This window comes from Vidua chalybeata, chromosome 6 (genome assembly GCF_026979565.1).
Source record: "Vidua chalybeata isolate OUT-0048 chromosome 6, bVidCha1 merged haplotype, whole genome shotgun sequence".
Lineage (NCBI taxonomy): Eukaryota > Metazoa > Chordata > Aves > Passeriformes > Viduidae > Vidua > Vidua chalybeata.
Genome location: NC_071535.1, coordinates 2,207,142 through 2,224,040, shown reverse-complemented (window position 1 = coordinate 2,224,040; position 16,899 = coordinate 2,207,142). Strand labels below are relative to the sequence as shown.

Genomic DNA, 16,899 nt, shown 5'->3' with positions numbered 1-16,899 from the left:
AGCCCTCTGCAAATAAAATTTTCAAAAGCTGCTGCTCTCGCCACTGTGAGTGGCGGAAAATAAAAGATGATGGAGTCCTGGGGGGGTTTCGGCAGTCAGGTTAGCAAACACTGAAACAAAGCGTGGCACCGAGCCTTCCCCTAATTGAATCCCTGGTTAATTTGGTCCTTCGTTTAATTTGCCCCCTGCTCCAGACGTCGGAGGATTCTCACTGAGAACAGCCCAAAACGCGCTTATTTATTTTTTTTTGTTTTGATCCTCGCCTGCGAGTGCTCCCGGATAATTCAGTCCCCAAAGGCAGCAGCTTGCTGGGGAAGCTGGAGCCGGGGAATGTGGAGCCCCTGTAATTAGATGACGACTCCAAGGGGTTATTTAGATCTTGCAGTTGGCTTTGGCTGCTCAGCACAGGCTGGGACCTGCCCCACCATCGCCCGGATCAGCTGCTCCTGTCGGCCCCCGAGAGGCTCCAAACTTGCCCCATTTTTTTTCCGCTTGCTGGGGCGTTTTTAATGGAGCTGAAATTCAAACCCCACGGAAAGCAGCGGCGGCCGCCCAGGTGTCTGCGGGATCTGGAGACCTGAGCTGCCTCAGTGCAGCTCTGTCTGTCCCTGATTAAACCTGCCTGGTGCTGCTAATGGAGATGAGTGCAAGGAGGAGAGGCCTTAATGGACTTTCCATCCAAAGCTCCTGGCAAGGTTGAGGGGTTCCCCCCCCACCCCAATCCTGTTAACTTGATCTGGGAACTGGGGAAGGGTGAGGAAGAGGAAGATTCGACTTTGTGACAGCTTTTGTTGGCAGGGAGCAGCACCAATTCTAACCATCAGACCCAACACCAGGGTGGGGGCAGTGATGGAGCTGCCATTGGCATTTGCCCGCCGGGAATGATGGCGGCAACTGGGTGCTCAAAATTCTGCTGAACCAAGAAACCGGCCCCGAGAGAGCTCAGAAATCGCTTTCCTGATGTGTTTTGTGCTTGGATTCCCCAGATTCCTCCCCAGAAGCACAGCCCAAGTACATCAAAGGTGGCAAACGCTACGGGCGCCGTTCCCTGCCGGAGTTCCAGGAGTCGGTGGAGGACTTTGCCGAGGTGACGGTCATCGAGCCGCTGAGCGAGGAGGCACATCCTGCACACATTGCTGCCAGCCAGGAGGTCAGCAGGGAGGGATGGGTGTTGGGGTGGCCTCGTTCACCTCTGGGCATCGCTGCTCCTCACATCCAGAGGGGGTTGGGATGTGCTTGGAGCCTTCCCAGTAAAGGCATTGGCCGCTCTCCTTGCCTGTCCCTAGGATGGGTGTTGGGGTGGCCTTGTCACCTCTGGACGTGGCTGCTGCCCACATCCAAAGGGGGTTGGGATGTCCCAGTGCCTTTACTGGCCATCCTCCTTACCTGTCCCTAGGGATCAGCCATGCCAGGCGTGGCTCCCTTGCTCCGTGTGCCGTGGGAAGCGGGGAAGGAGCCGGGGGTGACGTGCTCCTGGCGCCGCTGGCTCCTGGCTGGAGTGTGGGCCAGCAATTAAGCAAGGGCTGAGCTGCTGCCTCCGTGGCTAACGAGGTGTGGGCTGGGAGCAGAAGGAGCACGTCCACATCCATTAGTGCAGCTGCCAAAATCCGGCCGTGGCTCCAGCAGAAGGGACGGGGAAAAGGGGTGGTGGGCAGCAGAGCCCCACAGCCAGCAGCTGCTTTGGGACAGTGGCATCTAATTGCTCCAAAAAAAATCCCCATTCCTGGTTTTGTGCTCCAGATTTGTGGCTCTTTTTGTGCCAGTGCTTTCATTCCCAGAATCTCCTCTCGCTTCCCCAGACAGGAAAGCCAAAGGAGCCGAGTGGTTGGAATTGGTGCTGTGTGTTAGAGCACAGCCACAACAACATTTCCCTGGAGCTGGGCTGCTTCCAGCCTGCCCTGCTGTGCCAAGTATTGTTGATTCAGGAGCATGTGGTGGGAGTTTTTCCACTGGGAAGGAGAAGCACTGCTGCTTTCTCCCTCCTCTGTCTCGTGGCTTCACTTGGAGTTGGGAGCCTCTGCAGCTGCTGTTGTAGGGGGACACCCAACCCTGTGTGAGAAAGCAAGGAAGGAGTTTCCAATTCCCGTGGTTTCAGTGTTACTCCTATGCAGCTGAGCTTAAGAATGATAACAAAACCCCAAACCAACACCTCAAAGCAAAGCTTTTCCACCACTCCCAGCTGCTTTTCCCTGCTCCTGGTGACCTCTGCTCACCACCACGGGGATGCTCATCCATCTCCTGGTGTTGGCCACATGGGCTGCCCTGACCTTGGAATCGATGTTAATCCTCCCACACTCCCCAGGGAAGCGATGTCCTTGGTGGAAGAGGCTGCTCTAATCTTACCCCTTGGTTTTAGCTGTCACAGAGGTGTAAAAGGGTAGTCCATTAACAAGGTCAGTTAATTAACCCAGCTGTGTGTAACCACGCTGTGCCGTGGGGGCTGGATCACTCTCCTGCTGGGAATGCTTGTTGCACCTTTTGGGCTGGTGGGGTGGTTAATTCCTTTGCAAGTGGAGCAAAAAAAAAAAAAAAAAAAAACGGGCTTGAACTTGTGAAATCCCTCCTTTATCAGCACTGCTGTCTCCAAAGCAGATCCTCTTGGTATGCATGGAAATGACTTGCTGGAAGGTGTTGAGGGGTCCCAGGGGGGTGTTGGAGGCTCCTGACGTGCTGATTCCTTGGGATTTGGCCCGGGGAGCGGCCTTTGCCCCGTTCTCTGCCGTTGTGTGTACAAACACGCCGCCGGCGTTCCGCAAGCCTGCCCCCGGCCCGGGCTGTCCCTGGCCTGAGAACTGGGGCAGGATGCCTTAATTGCTGCTTGCTCCCAAGCAGTGCCAATTAAAAGGGCTCAGGCTGTGTCTGAGAGGTTTCCTTCCCTCCCCTGGTAAACACGAGGGGGAAAGGCTGGAAGGCTGCTCTGGGACCGGCTGCCCAGGGAGGCTCCCTGACCTCCATCCCCAGGGGTTTGCAGGTAATGAGCAGCTGGGTCTGGATTTGGCATTAACCCTGCTGTGAGTAGGGGGGTGCTGGTGGCATCCTGGGGGTCCCTCTGACCTGCAGGAGCTTGTCCCTGTGGCTGCTGGCTGTGCTGACTTCCAGACCTCACTGAGCATCCACCACCTCCCCTTCCCCAGCTGCCGGCTCTGCTCTGGGAGAGGTCGCTCCTACTTGCAGGCTTATGGAATCCCAGAATGGTTTGGGTTGGAAAGGACCCTAAAGCCCATCTCATTCCAGCCTTCTACCATGGGCAGGGACAGTTTTCACTAGTCCAGGTTGCTCCAAGCCCTGGCTTTGAGGTTTTAGAATCTGCTGGCACATCCCACTTGTGTCCCTTCAGTGCCACTTGCTCCCATGCTCTGTGTGTTTCTGAATTGCTTCCAGCATGTCCTGGCATTGAAGCAAAACATTCTGGGAGGCTCGGGTTGAAACTCCTGCTTTTGGGGCTGTCCTGGAAAGCCAGGATTTGTGATTAACAGCTCAGGATAGTGCCTGCTCCCAGGAAAAAGCACCTTGCTGGTGTGACTGGTGCTTTGGAGCTGAAGGCACCTGGCAAAGCGAGGTGTAGGGATTTAACAGCTTTTTTTGGGGGGTCTCTGCTCGGGCTGCTCAGCCCAGGGAGCTGCCGTGTGGATCTGGGAAGAACAAAATCCATCAGCACCGGGGCGAGGGCTCACCTCGCGGCATGCGCTGCTGATCATCATTTTAATTAGCAATATATTCCGGGGGAGAACAAAGGTCTGTCTGGCTGGAGCAGATGGCAGGGGGGGAGAGAGAGGTGGCTGCTGCCTGATTCGGGGCCGAGCCCACGGCACAGGCTGCAGATGCTCGGCAGCATTCAGAGCCATCTGCTCCCCGCACGCGCCTCGCCGGGATAACGCATTCCTGGCATCCCGTGCCTCTGACCCGTGGCCAGCTGTAGCCCTGCCGGGGCTAGGGGACAATGAGTGCCTGACGTCGGGATGTCCCGCCCGCCCCCGGCCCTCTTTGTCCCCTGGCGGTGATGGCCGACCCCCGAGCCCCCGGCACACAAAGGGACCCCGGAGGGAGGGGAGGTCACACGAGCGCCCCGGGGTCGCTTCAGGGGGTGCCAGCCCAAAACCCCCTGGCTTTGTTCAGCCTCTTTGGGTTGTTGGTGTTGATGGAGTTATTGTGGTTTCGTAGAATCCCAGAGCGGTTTGAGTTGGAAGGGGAGCTTAAAGCTCATCCCATCCCATGGCAGGGACACCTTCCAGCATCCCAGGGTGCTCCAAGCCCTGTCCAACCTGGCTTTGAACACTTCCAGGGGTGGGAGAGCAGCAGCTGGTGTAGTTTTGCTGAAAGTGCTTGAACAGGGAGGGGTCTGGTGCTCGATTAATCTGATTCTGTATAAAAGTGTACATGTTGCTTATGCAGAGAGACTTGGACACAGAGGATCTGCCTGCTGAGCATCGCTGCCAGGCTCCCCTCGGTGTCCCAGCTGCCCCAAGGATGAGGATGGGTGGCTGCAGGGTGACAGCTCTGGCACCCAAGCCAACCCTCTCTCTGTGCAAAGTTTTCTGCATTTTCAGATGGCAATCTCATAGAATCCCAGAATGGTTTGGGTTGGGAGGGACCTTAAAGCCCATCCAGTGCCACCCCTGCCACGGCAGGGACACCTTCCACCATCCCAGGCTGCTCCAAGCCCCATCCAGCCTGGCCTTGGACACTTCCAGGGATCCAGGGGCAGCCACAGCTGCTCTGGGCACCCTGTGCCAGGGCTCTGCCATTCTCTTTGTAAGGAACTTCCAGGGATGGGATTTAATGATTTAATGGCACCTGTTGCCTCAGTTCCTGCTTTTTGTCCCTCGTGGGACATTGGATGCTGAGGCAGCGAAGGGCCCTTGCCTGGTCCTGCAGCTGAAACGGGAACAGCAGCAGAGCTAAAAAAAGTCCAGTGACTTAATTCAGTTTCCATGGTAACGTTGTAGATTAATGGCTTTTAGCTGTAATCTGAATGAGACGCATTGAACTTTTCTGTGATGATTTAGAGCCCCTTTATGTCCTGGGTGACTTTGACTCCAAATCCATCAGTCACGTGCAGGCAGAAGTATCCACTTGTACCACTGCAGGAGCAACATCTGCCACTGCTAAACCAGAAGTTATCGTTGTGGTGCATCACGTGGGAGTAAATACCCCGGGCTGCTACAAGGGTGGCAGGGATGAGACAACGTGTAGTACATGAGGAAATCACCTTAAATGCTGTACTTCTGCTCCTGGTACTGCCTGAGCTGATGGGATGATGCCAGAGGGAGCAGGATGGTTTAAGACCACCAGAGAGTGGGGTTTTTTCCCCTCTGTTAAGCTCAGTGAAAGGCTTGTTGACAGCATAGCTCTCTCCTGATACAGACCTGCACTTAGTGCAGGAGGTTTGAATTTGGTTTGGCTGAGTGTGGGGAAAAATAGGGGAAAATGAAGTGCTGGAAGAAAAGGATAACCCAGCTCTATGATCGTCCCTGCAGCCCCATCCCCTCAACCACCAATCCCTCAAAGAAAAGCAGCACGGTTTGCTCAGAGGGCAGACCTCTCCCTCGCTCCCCAGCACCCTGCCAGGCTCTGATCTGTCCCCTCTGCTGGGTCATTGGTGGCACTTTGGGGCATCTCCCCACCGGAGAGCCGCACGTGCCAGAACAAGGCAGGATCAAAGAGCCCTGCATTCCCAGCCCAGCCTGCAGGGAGATGAAAGCCTGGCAGCATTGCTGGAGCCCTGCAGCTTCCTTGGATGCTGATCCCAGAGTCTCTTTCGTTCAGGGGGTGTCCTGCAAATAAATAACTCGGGAACTTTTTGTTTTCTCCCCAGCACTGGAAGACGCGAGGCAGCGAGGAGTACGAGGCTGAGGGTAAGAGCAGAGAGCAGCACCTGGGTGTGCTTGATCTCATTGCAGCTTTGAAGAGGGATCAGAGGAGCACGTGGAGAGGAGCTCTGGGTGTGTGGAGCATCCCAGCCTGGCTGGTGCAGAGCTCAGGAAGGTGCAGCTGGGGATGAAAGCTAAGGCAGGGCATAATTTGTGCCGTACCCCTCTGCCCTCCTCATCCTGCTGTGGGTGTTCCTGGTCTCCCTGACCTCTGTCCTGGTCCCCACTCCTGCCCCGGGGGGCTCTGGCTGTAGTGGAGCCTGGTGGGCACTAGATGTCAGCAGGGACCAGTCATTAAATGTTCCCTAATTGTCATAGAATTATAAAATCCTGGAATGGTTTGGAAGGGACCTTAAAGCAGTTTCACGCCCTGCCATGGGCAGGGACACCTTCCACTATCCCAAGTGCTCCAAGTCCTGTCCAACCTGGCCTTGAACACTTCCAGGGATGAGAAATTTCTCTGGGCAACCTGTGCCAGTGTTTTACCATCTTCATCATCAAAATCTTCCTTTTAATTACATCAGCTCTTTACTCTTCCATATTTCAGCTGCTCTCTAACCCCTCCCCATCCATAGAGGCCAACTTTTTTCTCCTAAAGCTGCTTTTCCAGCCCCAGGAGGTGGCCTTGCAGCTCCCTTGATCCCATAACAGCCCAGGGGAGGGGGGGGGGGGGGGGGGGGGTCCCTTTCCCATCTATGCCAGCAGCTGAGGAAGCTCTGCTGCTCTTCCCTGGCCACCAGCCCATGTTTGCCATCAGATTCATCCACATTCCCAAAGATCCTCCTGGCCACAGTCCCAGCTAATGGTCAGTCTGCACCGGGGTCAGGCACTGGGAGTCCCCATCCCTGGAGGGATGAAAAGCTGTGTGGATGTGGCACTTGGGGACATGGGGCAGTGGTGGCCTTGGCCTCTAAGACCATTGAGTCTAACTGTTCCAGCTGGCCAGGGAACAGGTGGACTCAGTGGCCTTAGAGGCTTTTTTCCAACCTCAGCAATTCCATGGTTCTGTGGACACAAGGCTCCTTCCCCTGGTGGCACAAGTGAGTGAAATGCTGAGCAGAACCTTCTGCCAGAGCCTGATACTGCTGGGACCAGTGTGCACATCCTGAAATCCAAAGTGGGCTCTGAGTGGGATAAACCCAGACAAATGATCCACTGGGATCTGCAGAGCCAGGAAGGAGCTCTGCCCACTGCAGCAGGGGTGCAGAACCCCCAGATGTTCTGGTCCTCACTCCAGACACCGGAGCAATCTCCCCCATTCCAGGACAGCTGCGCTTCTGGAACCCGGACGACCTGAACGCCTCCCCTGGTGCCTCACCGAGCCCAGACTGGATCGAGGAGAAGCTTCAGGAGGTCTGTGAGCACCTGGGCATCACCAGGGATGGCCACCTGAACAGGAAGAAGCTGGTTTCCATCTGCGAGCAGTACGGGCTGCACGCGGCGGCCGGGGAGGTGAGCGACCACGCAGGGACCCGTCCCACCACTGCCCCTGCCTGGCCTTTAGTGTGAGCCCCCAAAATCCCTCCTGGCATTCACCACAAGCACAGGTGGCTACTTGGAAAGGAGTTTTTTGGTCCCAAACCATCAGGCTGCCCTAGGAGAAGGCAGCTGCCAGCCTGAGCCGTGGCGTGCGTGGCTCCTCACGCAGTCACGGAGGGATCCGGAATGGAAAAGCATGGCTTGGATTCCAAGCATGTCTCCTTAATCCTAGGAATTTTCTAGCTAGACAGCAAATATAGGTAAAATATTCCTAGGTGGTTGCTTTTGACTTTGTGAAGGCCTGTGGGTGTTTCTGTCCTGCAGCAAGAGCCCACGAGAAAATGAAATCTTTAACAACAAAAAAAGGCTCTTGTCAACTTAGGATTTAGTTTTATTAAAAAAGTCAGATTTTTTGCATCTTAAGATAACATGGCTTGTATTAATTTCCTCCACAAAACAAGTTCCTGAGCAGGTATTCCTTGAAAATGAAATGTTTTCAGGGTATTAAGGCAGAAAATGGAAAAGATAAACTGCAGACAAAGAAATAGTGAGGGACTAATCTGCACATCTCCAGTCCTACTTTTGAGAAAGCAGCATGCCCTGAAGCATCAAACAGATTTATGATAACCTTGCAGTGTCTTAGGGGTTTTATTTTTTGCCTGGTCACTTCAGGCTGCTCAGGGTTTGGCATCTGTCTCAGTAGCTCGGGCTGAATTCCTGAGGTCACACTGTCTCAGGAGCAGAATGAAATGAGGTGTTTTTTTTTTTTTTTTCCTGCTGCTTCATTAAACAGCAGCTCCAAGATGACCAGGTGCTTTTTTTTCACGGTGTATTGTGCCTGCAGTTTTCCACATGGAGATTATGGAAATGTGTTAGGCTGATGTAGCAGGTAGCTCTTGCTTTGCTCTTTTTGGAGCCTTGGGAATAGGACGTTTGCTCTGTGCCAGATTTTTTTGGCCTTTTACATGATTTCTGTCTCCTTGCAGGTGCTTGAAGAGGTGCTCCATAACCTGGAGCAAGATGGGACCATGAGCATAGAGGACTTCTTTTATGGCCTGTTTAGAAATGGGAAATCTCTCACACCTTCAGCATCTACTCCGTACCGGCAGCTGAAACGACACCTCTCCATGCAGGTGAGAAAGTGAGAGGTGAATCCTGGGGCAAAAGGAGCAGGAGAATCCCTGAACAATTCCCACCCAGCCTGCCTCCTCCTCTTCCTCAGTGTTCGTCCCTGCAGGGGCAGCTTGAGGCAGGAGGTGGTGGCAGTGAGCTGCTGCATACCCTGCTCCAAAATTTCAAATTCTTGCTCAGAAAAAGCTCTTTTGGAGGAGATAAAACAGAGAACACCCTCATGGGAAAGGGGACGTGGCTCCCTTCAAAGTTTTGGGGTTTGGAGGGGGCTCTGGCAATCTGTGGAGTGCAGTGTGTAAATGGTAGAGCCTTGTAGAATTCCAGGGTGGTTGGTGTTAAAAGGGACCTTAAAGCTTGTTCCAACACCCTGCCATGGGCAGGAGCACCTTCCACTATCCCAGGGTGCTCCAAGGTCCATCCAGCCTGGCCTGGAACACTTCCAGGATGGGGCACCCAGTATAAACTGGGTGCAGAGGGATGCACTGCCTGGGATGGGCTGGGGACGTGCAGGTCCCACATCTCTACTCCAACTTTTGCTTTTTTTTCCTGAGAGAGAGTTTGAAATCTGCTCCCTGGCTTTGCCTGGAAGCTGAGGGCTCTACCCAAACCGCTCTACAAGTGCTCCCTGCAGCTGTTTTAAGGAAAGTGACATTCCAAACCAAAAATGAACAGTGGAAAACCCTTCTGGAGCATTGAGGCCAGCTCTGAAAAATTGCTCCTCCTGGGATTTATTTTAAATCCCGAGTGCCTGCTTGTGCCGTGAGGTCAGCAGCGACGCTCCCGCCGGGTTTTGCTTGGCAGAGAGGAAAAACAGAGCTTAATCCTTAATCTCTGGAGCAGTGCTAGGGCAATTGTGTCGATAAAGCCCTGTGGGCACTGCCTTTGCCCTGTCACATCCTCATCCTCTCTCGCAGTCCTTCGACGAGAGCGGCAGACGCACGACCACGCCCTCGGCCATGCCCAGCACCATCGGCTTCTCCCTCTTCTCCAGCCTGGATGATGGCATGGGCTACGGCTGCGTGGAGGGAGTCCTGGACTGCTGGCACCAGGAGGGCATAGAGAACAGCCAGGAGATCCTGAAGGTAACCCCCAGCTGCATCTCCCCCTCAGTTATGTGTGTTTTTTTCTCCCTGTGTTGGACGCTGAGTTATTTTTGTCCTTTCCAAAGTCCCCGGTTTCTCCCCTTTTAAAGCTTCCCACGGAGAAGCTGTGGCTGTTCCATCCCTGGAAGTGTTCAAGGCCAAGTTGGACAGGGCTTGGAGAAACCTGGACTAGTGGAAGGTGTCCCTGCACATGGCAGGGAGTGGAACTGGACCATCATTAAGATCTGTTCCAACCCAAACCATTCTATAATTCTATAAAAATTCCCAGTGCTAGTGGCAAGAGTTCTGGGAAATTTCCAGTCATTTCCTTTATGGTGCATCCCAGAGAACAAGCAGCTAATGATAAAAATACACCCTGATTTCCAGCACAGCTTGAAGAGGTCACCTAAATTTGTTAGGAAGCAATTTAATTCCTTTTCCTCTCTGAATAGCTGCACCTGCAAACCTCTCAGCCCTGGGGTGACCTGAATTATTGCTTTTGCTGAGGTGGAGGACAGCGCTTGAAACCCTGCCCAGTCCTCAGTGTTCCATTAGACAGAGTAAAAGGGTGATGGGGATGAAATCAAGTACCTGAATAGATCCATCCCTGTCCATCTCATTAGAAGTTGTAGGTGGGAGAAGATAATTTCATGTGACCATCACTGGATTCCCAGCGATGAGGAGTGTGATTCTCCTGGCTTTTAAATATCCATGTGGGTAGAGAACAGCCAGGCTGGAATAACCTCTGCCATGGCTCAGGATTTAAAACCCACCCATCACCTCACACTGGTTGAGAAGGTGGGACCACCTTCACCAGATTTGTGTGTCCACCTTCACTTTATTGCTTTCCACTGGAAAATTGCTTTGTACTGGTGTCACTGGGGTGGTTTCTCCAGTGTCTGCAGTGTTTCAGCCCCACCACAAGTGCTTTGCTTTGTGCTCCTGCAGGGTTAGGTTGGAAAAGTCCAGCTTAGCCCTTGTTCACCACTAAACCCCATCCCCAAGTGCCATGTCCATATGGGTTTTGAACACTTCCAGGGAAAGAAAAAGCCTTTCTTCAATGCTTGGAGTCACCTGGGCTTGGAGCAGCCTGGGACGGTGGAAGGTGTCCCTGCCCATGGCAGGGGGTGGCACTGGATGACCTTTAATGTCCCTTCCAACCCAAACCATTCTGGGATTTTACAAAATTCCAAGCAGCTGCTGATGATAACTTGCTTAATGAGAGGTGAGGGATCCTTACCATCAAATCCTTCCTGCAGGGCTGCTTCTGTGTTGCCTCTGTTGCAAGAGCTGGTTTTATTTGACACGAACATCCCCAGCCACCTCCTCGCAGGCGCTGATCCGTGCGAAGTCCGGCCTCGTTAGATCCTGCAGGGAATTAGTGCAATTCATCAGTCCTGGCCTTAATTTCCTGTTGGTCTTGCAGCACAGCCAGGACACTTCCCATCTCCAGAGCAGCTCTGTTGTAGGGAGGTGGCAGAGGTGTCTGGTTTATTGCCCTCGGGCCGTTTGTGACAGATGAATTAGCCAGCAAAGATCTCTTCTGAGCCTGCTCCTTCTATCCTGTCACTCCCTGCACAAATGTCTCCAGGCTCCTGCAGGAAGCTCACCCTGCTCAAAGGACTCGTTGTTTCCACAGGCTCTGGACTTCAGCTTGGATGGGAAGGTGAACCTGACGGAGCTGACGCTGGCGCTGGAGAACGAGCTCCTCATCACCAAGAATGGGGTCCACCAGGCAGCCCTGGCCAGCTTCAAAACAGAGATCAGGCACTTGATGTGAGTCACAGGGATGGCTGGATGTGCTGCTTCCTGCTTTGCTTGGCCAAGCAGGAGCTGAGGGAGCAGCTGAGGGGTGGTGGTGCTCCCCAGGGGCACTGGGGTGGCACTGGGAGGCTCAGTTCTCTGTTGGAGTGCTCAGAAACTTTCCAGCTGTCTTGTTTTGCCTGGGAAAAACACGCAAACCTCCAAGGATTGCAGAAAAACGTAGCTGAAAAATAAAAAATGGAAGCAGCCTGCTGTTCCCAGTCTGGGAGTGGTCACTGCTGTCCACAGTGGTCATTGATGGCCAAGGAATGCACAGCTCAGGGCAGAGGCTGGTGGAGCTTCAGAACCTTTAATCCAAACTGATCTGGGGCATTGCAGAGGTTCTGCCATGTGGTAGATGTGGAGGTGAGGTACAAACCCACTGTAAAATCCCCCTGGCTTTCCTTTGAAAGTCATCACAGTTTGACTTTGTGCTGGACTCCCTGTGCAGGTTTCTCTATTGAAAAAGAAGGCTCTCTCCAGGGAGAGCTCAGGGCCCCTTCCAGTGCCTGAAGGGGCTCCAGGAGAGCTGGAGAGGGACTGGGGACAAGAGCCTGGAGTGACAGGACACAGGGAATGGCTCCCACTGCCAGAGGGCAGGGATGGATGGGAGACTGGGAGGGTGGGGAAGCCCTGGCACAGGGTGCCCAGAGCAGCTGTGGCTGCCCCTGGATCCCTGGAAGTGTCCAAGGCCAGCTTGGACAGAGCTTGGAGTCACCTGGGACAGTGGAAGGTGTCCCTGCCCATGGCAGAGGATGGAATAAGAGGGTCTTGAAGGTCCCTTCCAACCCAAACCATTTCAGGATTTGAACTGGGAGGCTGGACCACAGCTGAGGGTCTCAAGTGTTGGGGTCTCAGGATCTGTGGGGACACCAAGACATGTCCAGAGCTGTTTGGGTACAGGTTCAAATCCAGTGACTAAATCCAGTTGATGAGACCCTTGGAAGATCTTTCCAAGCTTCTTCTCTGATGTTTCAAATCCCCTTTTTGGGGGAGCAGTGAGGGCTGACCTAATCCAGGCTCTGCCCTGCTCTGCCCAGGGAGAGGTTTGACCAGGTGGCCAGGGAGAAGGAGAAGCTGCGGTCGGACCTGGAAAAGGCAGAGAAGCTGAAATCCCTGATGGCCTCGGAAGTGGACGATCACCACGCCGCCATCGAGCGCCGCAACGAGTACAACCTCAGGTAGGGCATCTGGATCACCCATCCCTCCTCCTGGGCAGCACTGCAGGGACTCGGTGGCCACCCAGCTTCACCCCCAGCAGTATTTGTCACCCTCTTGCTCTAACGAGCTCCTGTCCCCACCCCTGGCAGGAAGCTGGATGAGGAGTACAAGGAGCGAATCGCCGCTCTGAAGAACGAGCTCCGCAGAGAGCGGGAGCAGATCCTGCAGCAGGCCAACAAACAGAGGCTGGAGCTGGAGCAGGAGATTGAAAAGCTGAAAACGGATGAGAACTACATCCGGGACCGCCTGGCCCTGGCCCTGAAGGTAACAGGGACTAAACATAGCCAGGATTTCCCCCAAAAAACAGGAATGCTCTGGCAGGGGGAGTGACTCCTGCAGTCTGTGTTGAAAGGATGAGTTCTGGGCTATGTTTAGCTATGACTTAGCCAAAAGTCATTGAAGCAGCAAGATAGAGGCCCTGTCCAGCCTTAATCATTCTTTTACCAACACAGTCATAGATGAGGACTGTACTAGTGTATGAATGTCCAACAGTAACCAGAGAGACAATTCAGCAAAACCCAAAACAACTTCAGAGATCTCAAGGTCCAGAAGATTTATTATCCACTTTATGCAGACCTGTGACAAGCCAATCAAAGCAACAAAACTATCCTGGAGAAAAGGTGAACCTGAAACTGCCCTGACCTTTTCTTACTGTGTTGTTACATTGAGAAGTACTCACCTCAAATTCCATGAGAATTGGTGTTTGGGGCACCTCGGTGGGTTGTTCATGGATTCCTAACCTCCAGTTCAGATCTCTGCTGCCATCACGTGAAGAGTGTGTGTGTGTGCACAGCTCTCAGATGAGCTGTCGAGCTCATAAAACATCTTGATCGGGTTTAAAATCCTCTTTTAAAAACAAACCAACCATCCAAAGCAAACTTGCTCTTAAGCCTTTTGATAATTTATCAAAATCCAGTGTTCACACTTGCCGTGGCAGGAGTGGGTTGTGTGTGAATGGATTCATAATTCCTGTCATCACCTGAAGCTTGGAATGGTGTCGTGCTCTGGCTTGATTGGGAGTTGCCCTTATTTTGATGAGTTAACACCTGCTGATTTTTCCTTCTCCAAGGGGTGATCTGTTGTGGGTTTTTTTGTTTGGTCCAGGAAAACAGCCGCCTGGAAAACGAGCTCTTGGAAACGGGAGAAAAACTGGCCGAGTGTGAAAGTCTGGCAAGCAAACTGCAGAGGAACCTGGAAAATGTCCTGGCTGAGAAGGTAAATCCCCCTTTTCCCAGTGGGGTTTCAGAATTAAATCACTTTTAAGTTGCTACATTCTAGCTGCCAGTTTAACTGATAGCCAGGGGCTCCTGGGGTCTCTATCCACATTATCTAGGCACAGCCTGCCTTGGCGACATGGACTGCCTTCCAGCTAAGGAAAATACAGATATTCCACCTTAGCTGTCATTTTATTCTAATTAAGGCAGGGAGCCTTAGAATGAAGCAATCATCCTGCAGATCAGCAGGGATTTATTTTTTTTTTCCTCTCAGCACAGAGTTTTGGATGGGCCCAACTTGCAGGTCCTTTCCAGGGAAGATGGTGCAGGAGGAGTGAGGTTTTACATGGCATCACTGCTGGAATTAGGTGAAAATCGAGGTGAACAGCTGTGCATGGCTGTATTACATTAAACTTTCAGAATATCAGCTTCTCCAAAGATGTTTAAGTTTGTGCAGCCATAGCCTAAGGTTCAAATATTGGGATTTCCAGCCTTCTTTAAAGCTTGGGATTATTTACCACCCTGAGACGTGCATATGCTAAGGTAGAAAGCTGTGATCTGGAATCAGAATGAGCCTGAGAGCTGTGCTAGATGGCAGACAGGTTTTTTTGGGGAAGCTACTCATTCCCTTCTAGGAGGAAAGCAGACTTTCTTTGTTTAAAATAATAATCCAGAGTGGAGAGAGAGGGAGTGCAGGCTGCAGGACTGCTTGGAATGGCATCCATGCTGTCCTGAGCAGGGCTGCAGGGTGGGTGGATAATTGGATATTCCATTCCTGTGTTCCAGTTTGGTGACCTGGATCCCACCAGTGCAGAGTTTTTCCTGCAGGAGGAGAGGCTGGCCCAGATGAGGAGCGAGTACGAGCAGCAGTGCAGGGTAAGTGGAGCTGAGACCTGGCTCCTGTGTCCACCAGGAACATCACAGAACCATTTAGGCTGGAAAATCCCTCTCAGCTTGAGTCCAACCATTCCCCCAGCACTGCCAAGCCCTGCACTAAGCATGTCCCCAAGTGCCACATCCTCACTGCCAGTGGCAGCACAAGGCAGGCTGCAAAGCTCTTCCCACAGAACCAACTGGCTGAGCTAAGAGGGTGAGGTGCCCCCAGGGTGGGCTGGGAGAGGGTCCATGGAGCCCTGTGAATTCAGAGTTGCAGGAACTTAGAGGAGAAATAAGATACACCCACATTTTGCTGGTTTTCAGACCACAAATATTTTTTTTTAAATAAACCTGAGAACAGAAAGTTTGCTTTCTCTTCCATCTTGTGTTACTTAAAAGACTTTAGGGTGAGCCTGCAGGTTTCCTATTTACACATCTACTTGCTGATATCTGCAGAGGTACCAGCTCATCTGTTGCCCAGAGAAGCTGTGGCTGCCCCTGGATCCCTGGAAGTGTCCAAGGCTGGGTTGGATGGGGCTTGGAGCACCCTGGGATAGTGGAAGTGTCCCTGCCATGGCAGGAGGTGGAATGGGATGATCTTGGGAATCCCTTCCAACCCAAACCATTTTGTAATTATGTGATCTGTTCTGCAGGATCATTTCTATTCAATAAAGGGCTGCCTTTGATGTTGGATTGGAAACAGCACAGCAGCTCTCTTAGGAAGCTGCAGTTTAAAAGCAAAAATTGTCTAGAAATAGGAATTGAACTGATACTCCTCGAAATGCAGCTGATTTTACTCCTTTTGAGGATGGCAGATATAAATCAGTACTCAAGGTTCACTCCCTGGGCCTTTCAGACCTGCAGGATTCTGTGTTTGCACATTCAGGGAGTTGTTTTCCTCAGTAACTGCTGTTCCTGGAGTGGAGTGCACAGCTCTTGGCACAAACCCTCAGGATGTTCCTCTGGCAGGCAGGAGGAAGGACCAGATGGTAAATACAGTAATGAGGGGATCTCTTTCCTAATTTGATCTTTTGCTTATGATTTGATTTTTCAAGTAGATGGTGTTTGAGGAGGCATTTCCCAGCTGCTTGGAAATGTTACTAAAGCTGGTTTTTAATAAAAGGTCACAGGAAGAAAGAACAAAGGGAAAGCTCCCTGGAGCTCCTGTTAAACCTTCACCTTTGAGAGTTTGGTATGGTAGAATCATCAGAGAATCTCCCAGAATGGTTTGGATTGGAAGGGACCTTAAAAACCATCTTGTCCTACCTCTTGCCATGGGCAGGGACAACTTCCACCATTCCAGGGTGCTCCAAGCTCCAATGTCCAACCTGGCCTTGGACATCCAGGGGCAGCCACAGCTTCTCTGGGAATTCTATTCCAGGGCCTCCCCACCCTCAGAGCCAGGAATTCCTTTCCAATATCCCATCCAGCCCTGCCCTCTGGCAGTGGGAAGCCATTCCCCCTTGTTAGACTGTGGCACTCTGGGTTATTGACGAGTCTTTCTGTGCTGTAATTCCCACCTAAATGTCCTGTGCTGGGACTGGGTCGATGCTCAGCAGCCTTGGCTCCTTTTCACTCAGCATTTTTTGTTGCCCTCCCTGTCAGGAGCTGCAGGACCAGATTGATGAGCTGCACTCGGAGCTGCAGGAGTACCGTGCCCAAGGCAGAGTGCTCAGGCCTGCCCTGAAAAATTCCTTGTCAGAGGAGTTGGACATTGACACGAAGAGTCACGGCAACAGCGGGATTGAGCCTGACCAAGGTAAAAACAATCCCTCCTGTAGGGCTGAGATCTGGGCTGCAGGTGTTCATAACATCTTAGAGGTCGTTCCATTAAAACCTTCCCAGTGAGTCTTGGTCACCACCTCTAATTTGGTGTTTCATGTTAATTTGGACTATGACCGCTGAACCAAATTTAAAGCTGAAATGGAAGTTTGCAGTTACTTGGCTGTGTTTGTGATGGGAGTTTGAGAGCTGCTCAACAAATTTGAACTGATGAAATAATTCTTTTGAGAACTATTATCTATTTATGTATTGTGTAATTAATGTTTTTATAGTTATATAAATTATTACTTGATTGCTATTTCTAAAGGACTCGGTTCAGAAGACTGCAACCCATTAAATATGAGCATAGAGGCAGAAATGGCCATTGAGCAGATGAAGGAGCAACACCACAGGGATCTGCATCACCTCAAACAGGAGCTTGAAGACACAGTAAGTGCTGCA

The 16,899-nt window shown here is 52.2% G+C and overlaps 1 protein-coding gene across 1 annotated transcript in view; it reads left to right on the top strand.

Annotated features, from left to right (window-relative positions):
* The window catches only part of NIN (ninein), a 57,044-nt gene that overhangs the window by 15,343 nt on the left and 24,802 nt on the right, over window positions 1-16,899 (top strand). The window contains exons 4-15 of the mRNA XM_053945896.1: window positions 987-1,150; window positions 5,816-5,855; window positions 7,135-7,322; window positions 8,336-8,482; window positions 9,395-9,562; window positions 11,202-11,338; window positions 12,406-12,546; window positions 12,676-12,850; window positions 13,691-13,801; window positions 14,587-14,676; window positions 16,282-16,435; window positions 16,766-16,887. Of these exons, the coding sequence (XP_053801871.1) occupies window positions 987-1,150; window positions 5,816-5,855; window positions 7,135-7,322; window positions 8,336-8,482; window positions 9,395-9,562; window positions 11,202-11,338; window positions 12,406-12,546; window positions 12,676-12,850; window positions 13,691-13,801; window positions 14,587-14,676; window positions 16,282-16,435; window positions 16,766-16,887 (1,637 nt within the window). The remainder of the gene's footprint in view (window positions 1-986; window positions 1,151-5,815; window positions 5,856-7,134; window positions 7,323-8,335; window positions 8,483-9,394; window positions 9,563-11,201; window positions 11,339-12,405; window positions 12,547-12,675; window positions 12,851-13,690; window positions 13,802-14,586; window positions 14,677-16,281; window positions 16,436-16,765; window positions 16,888-16,899) is intronic.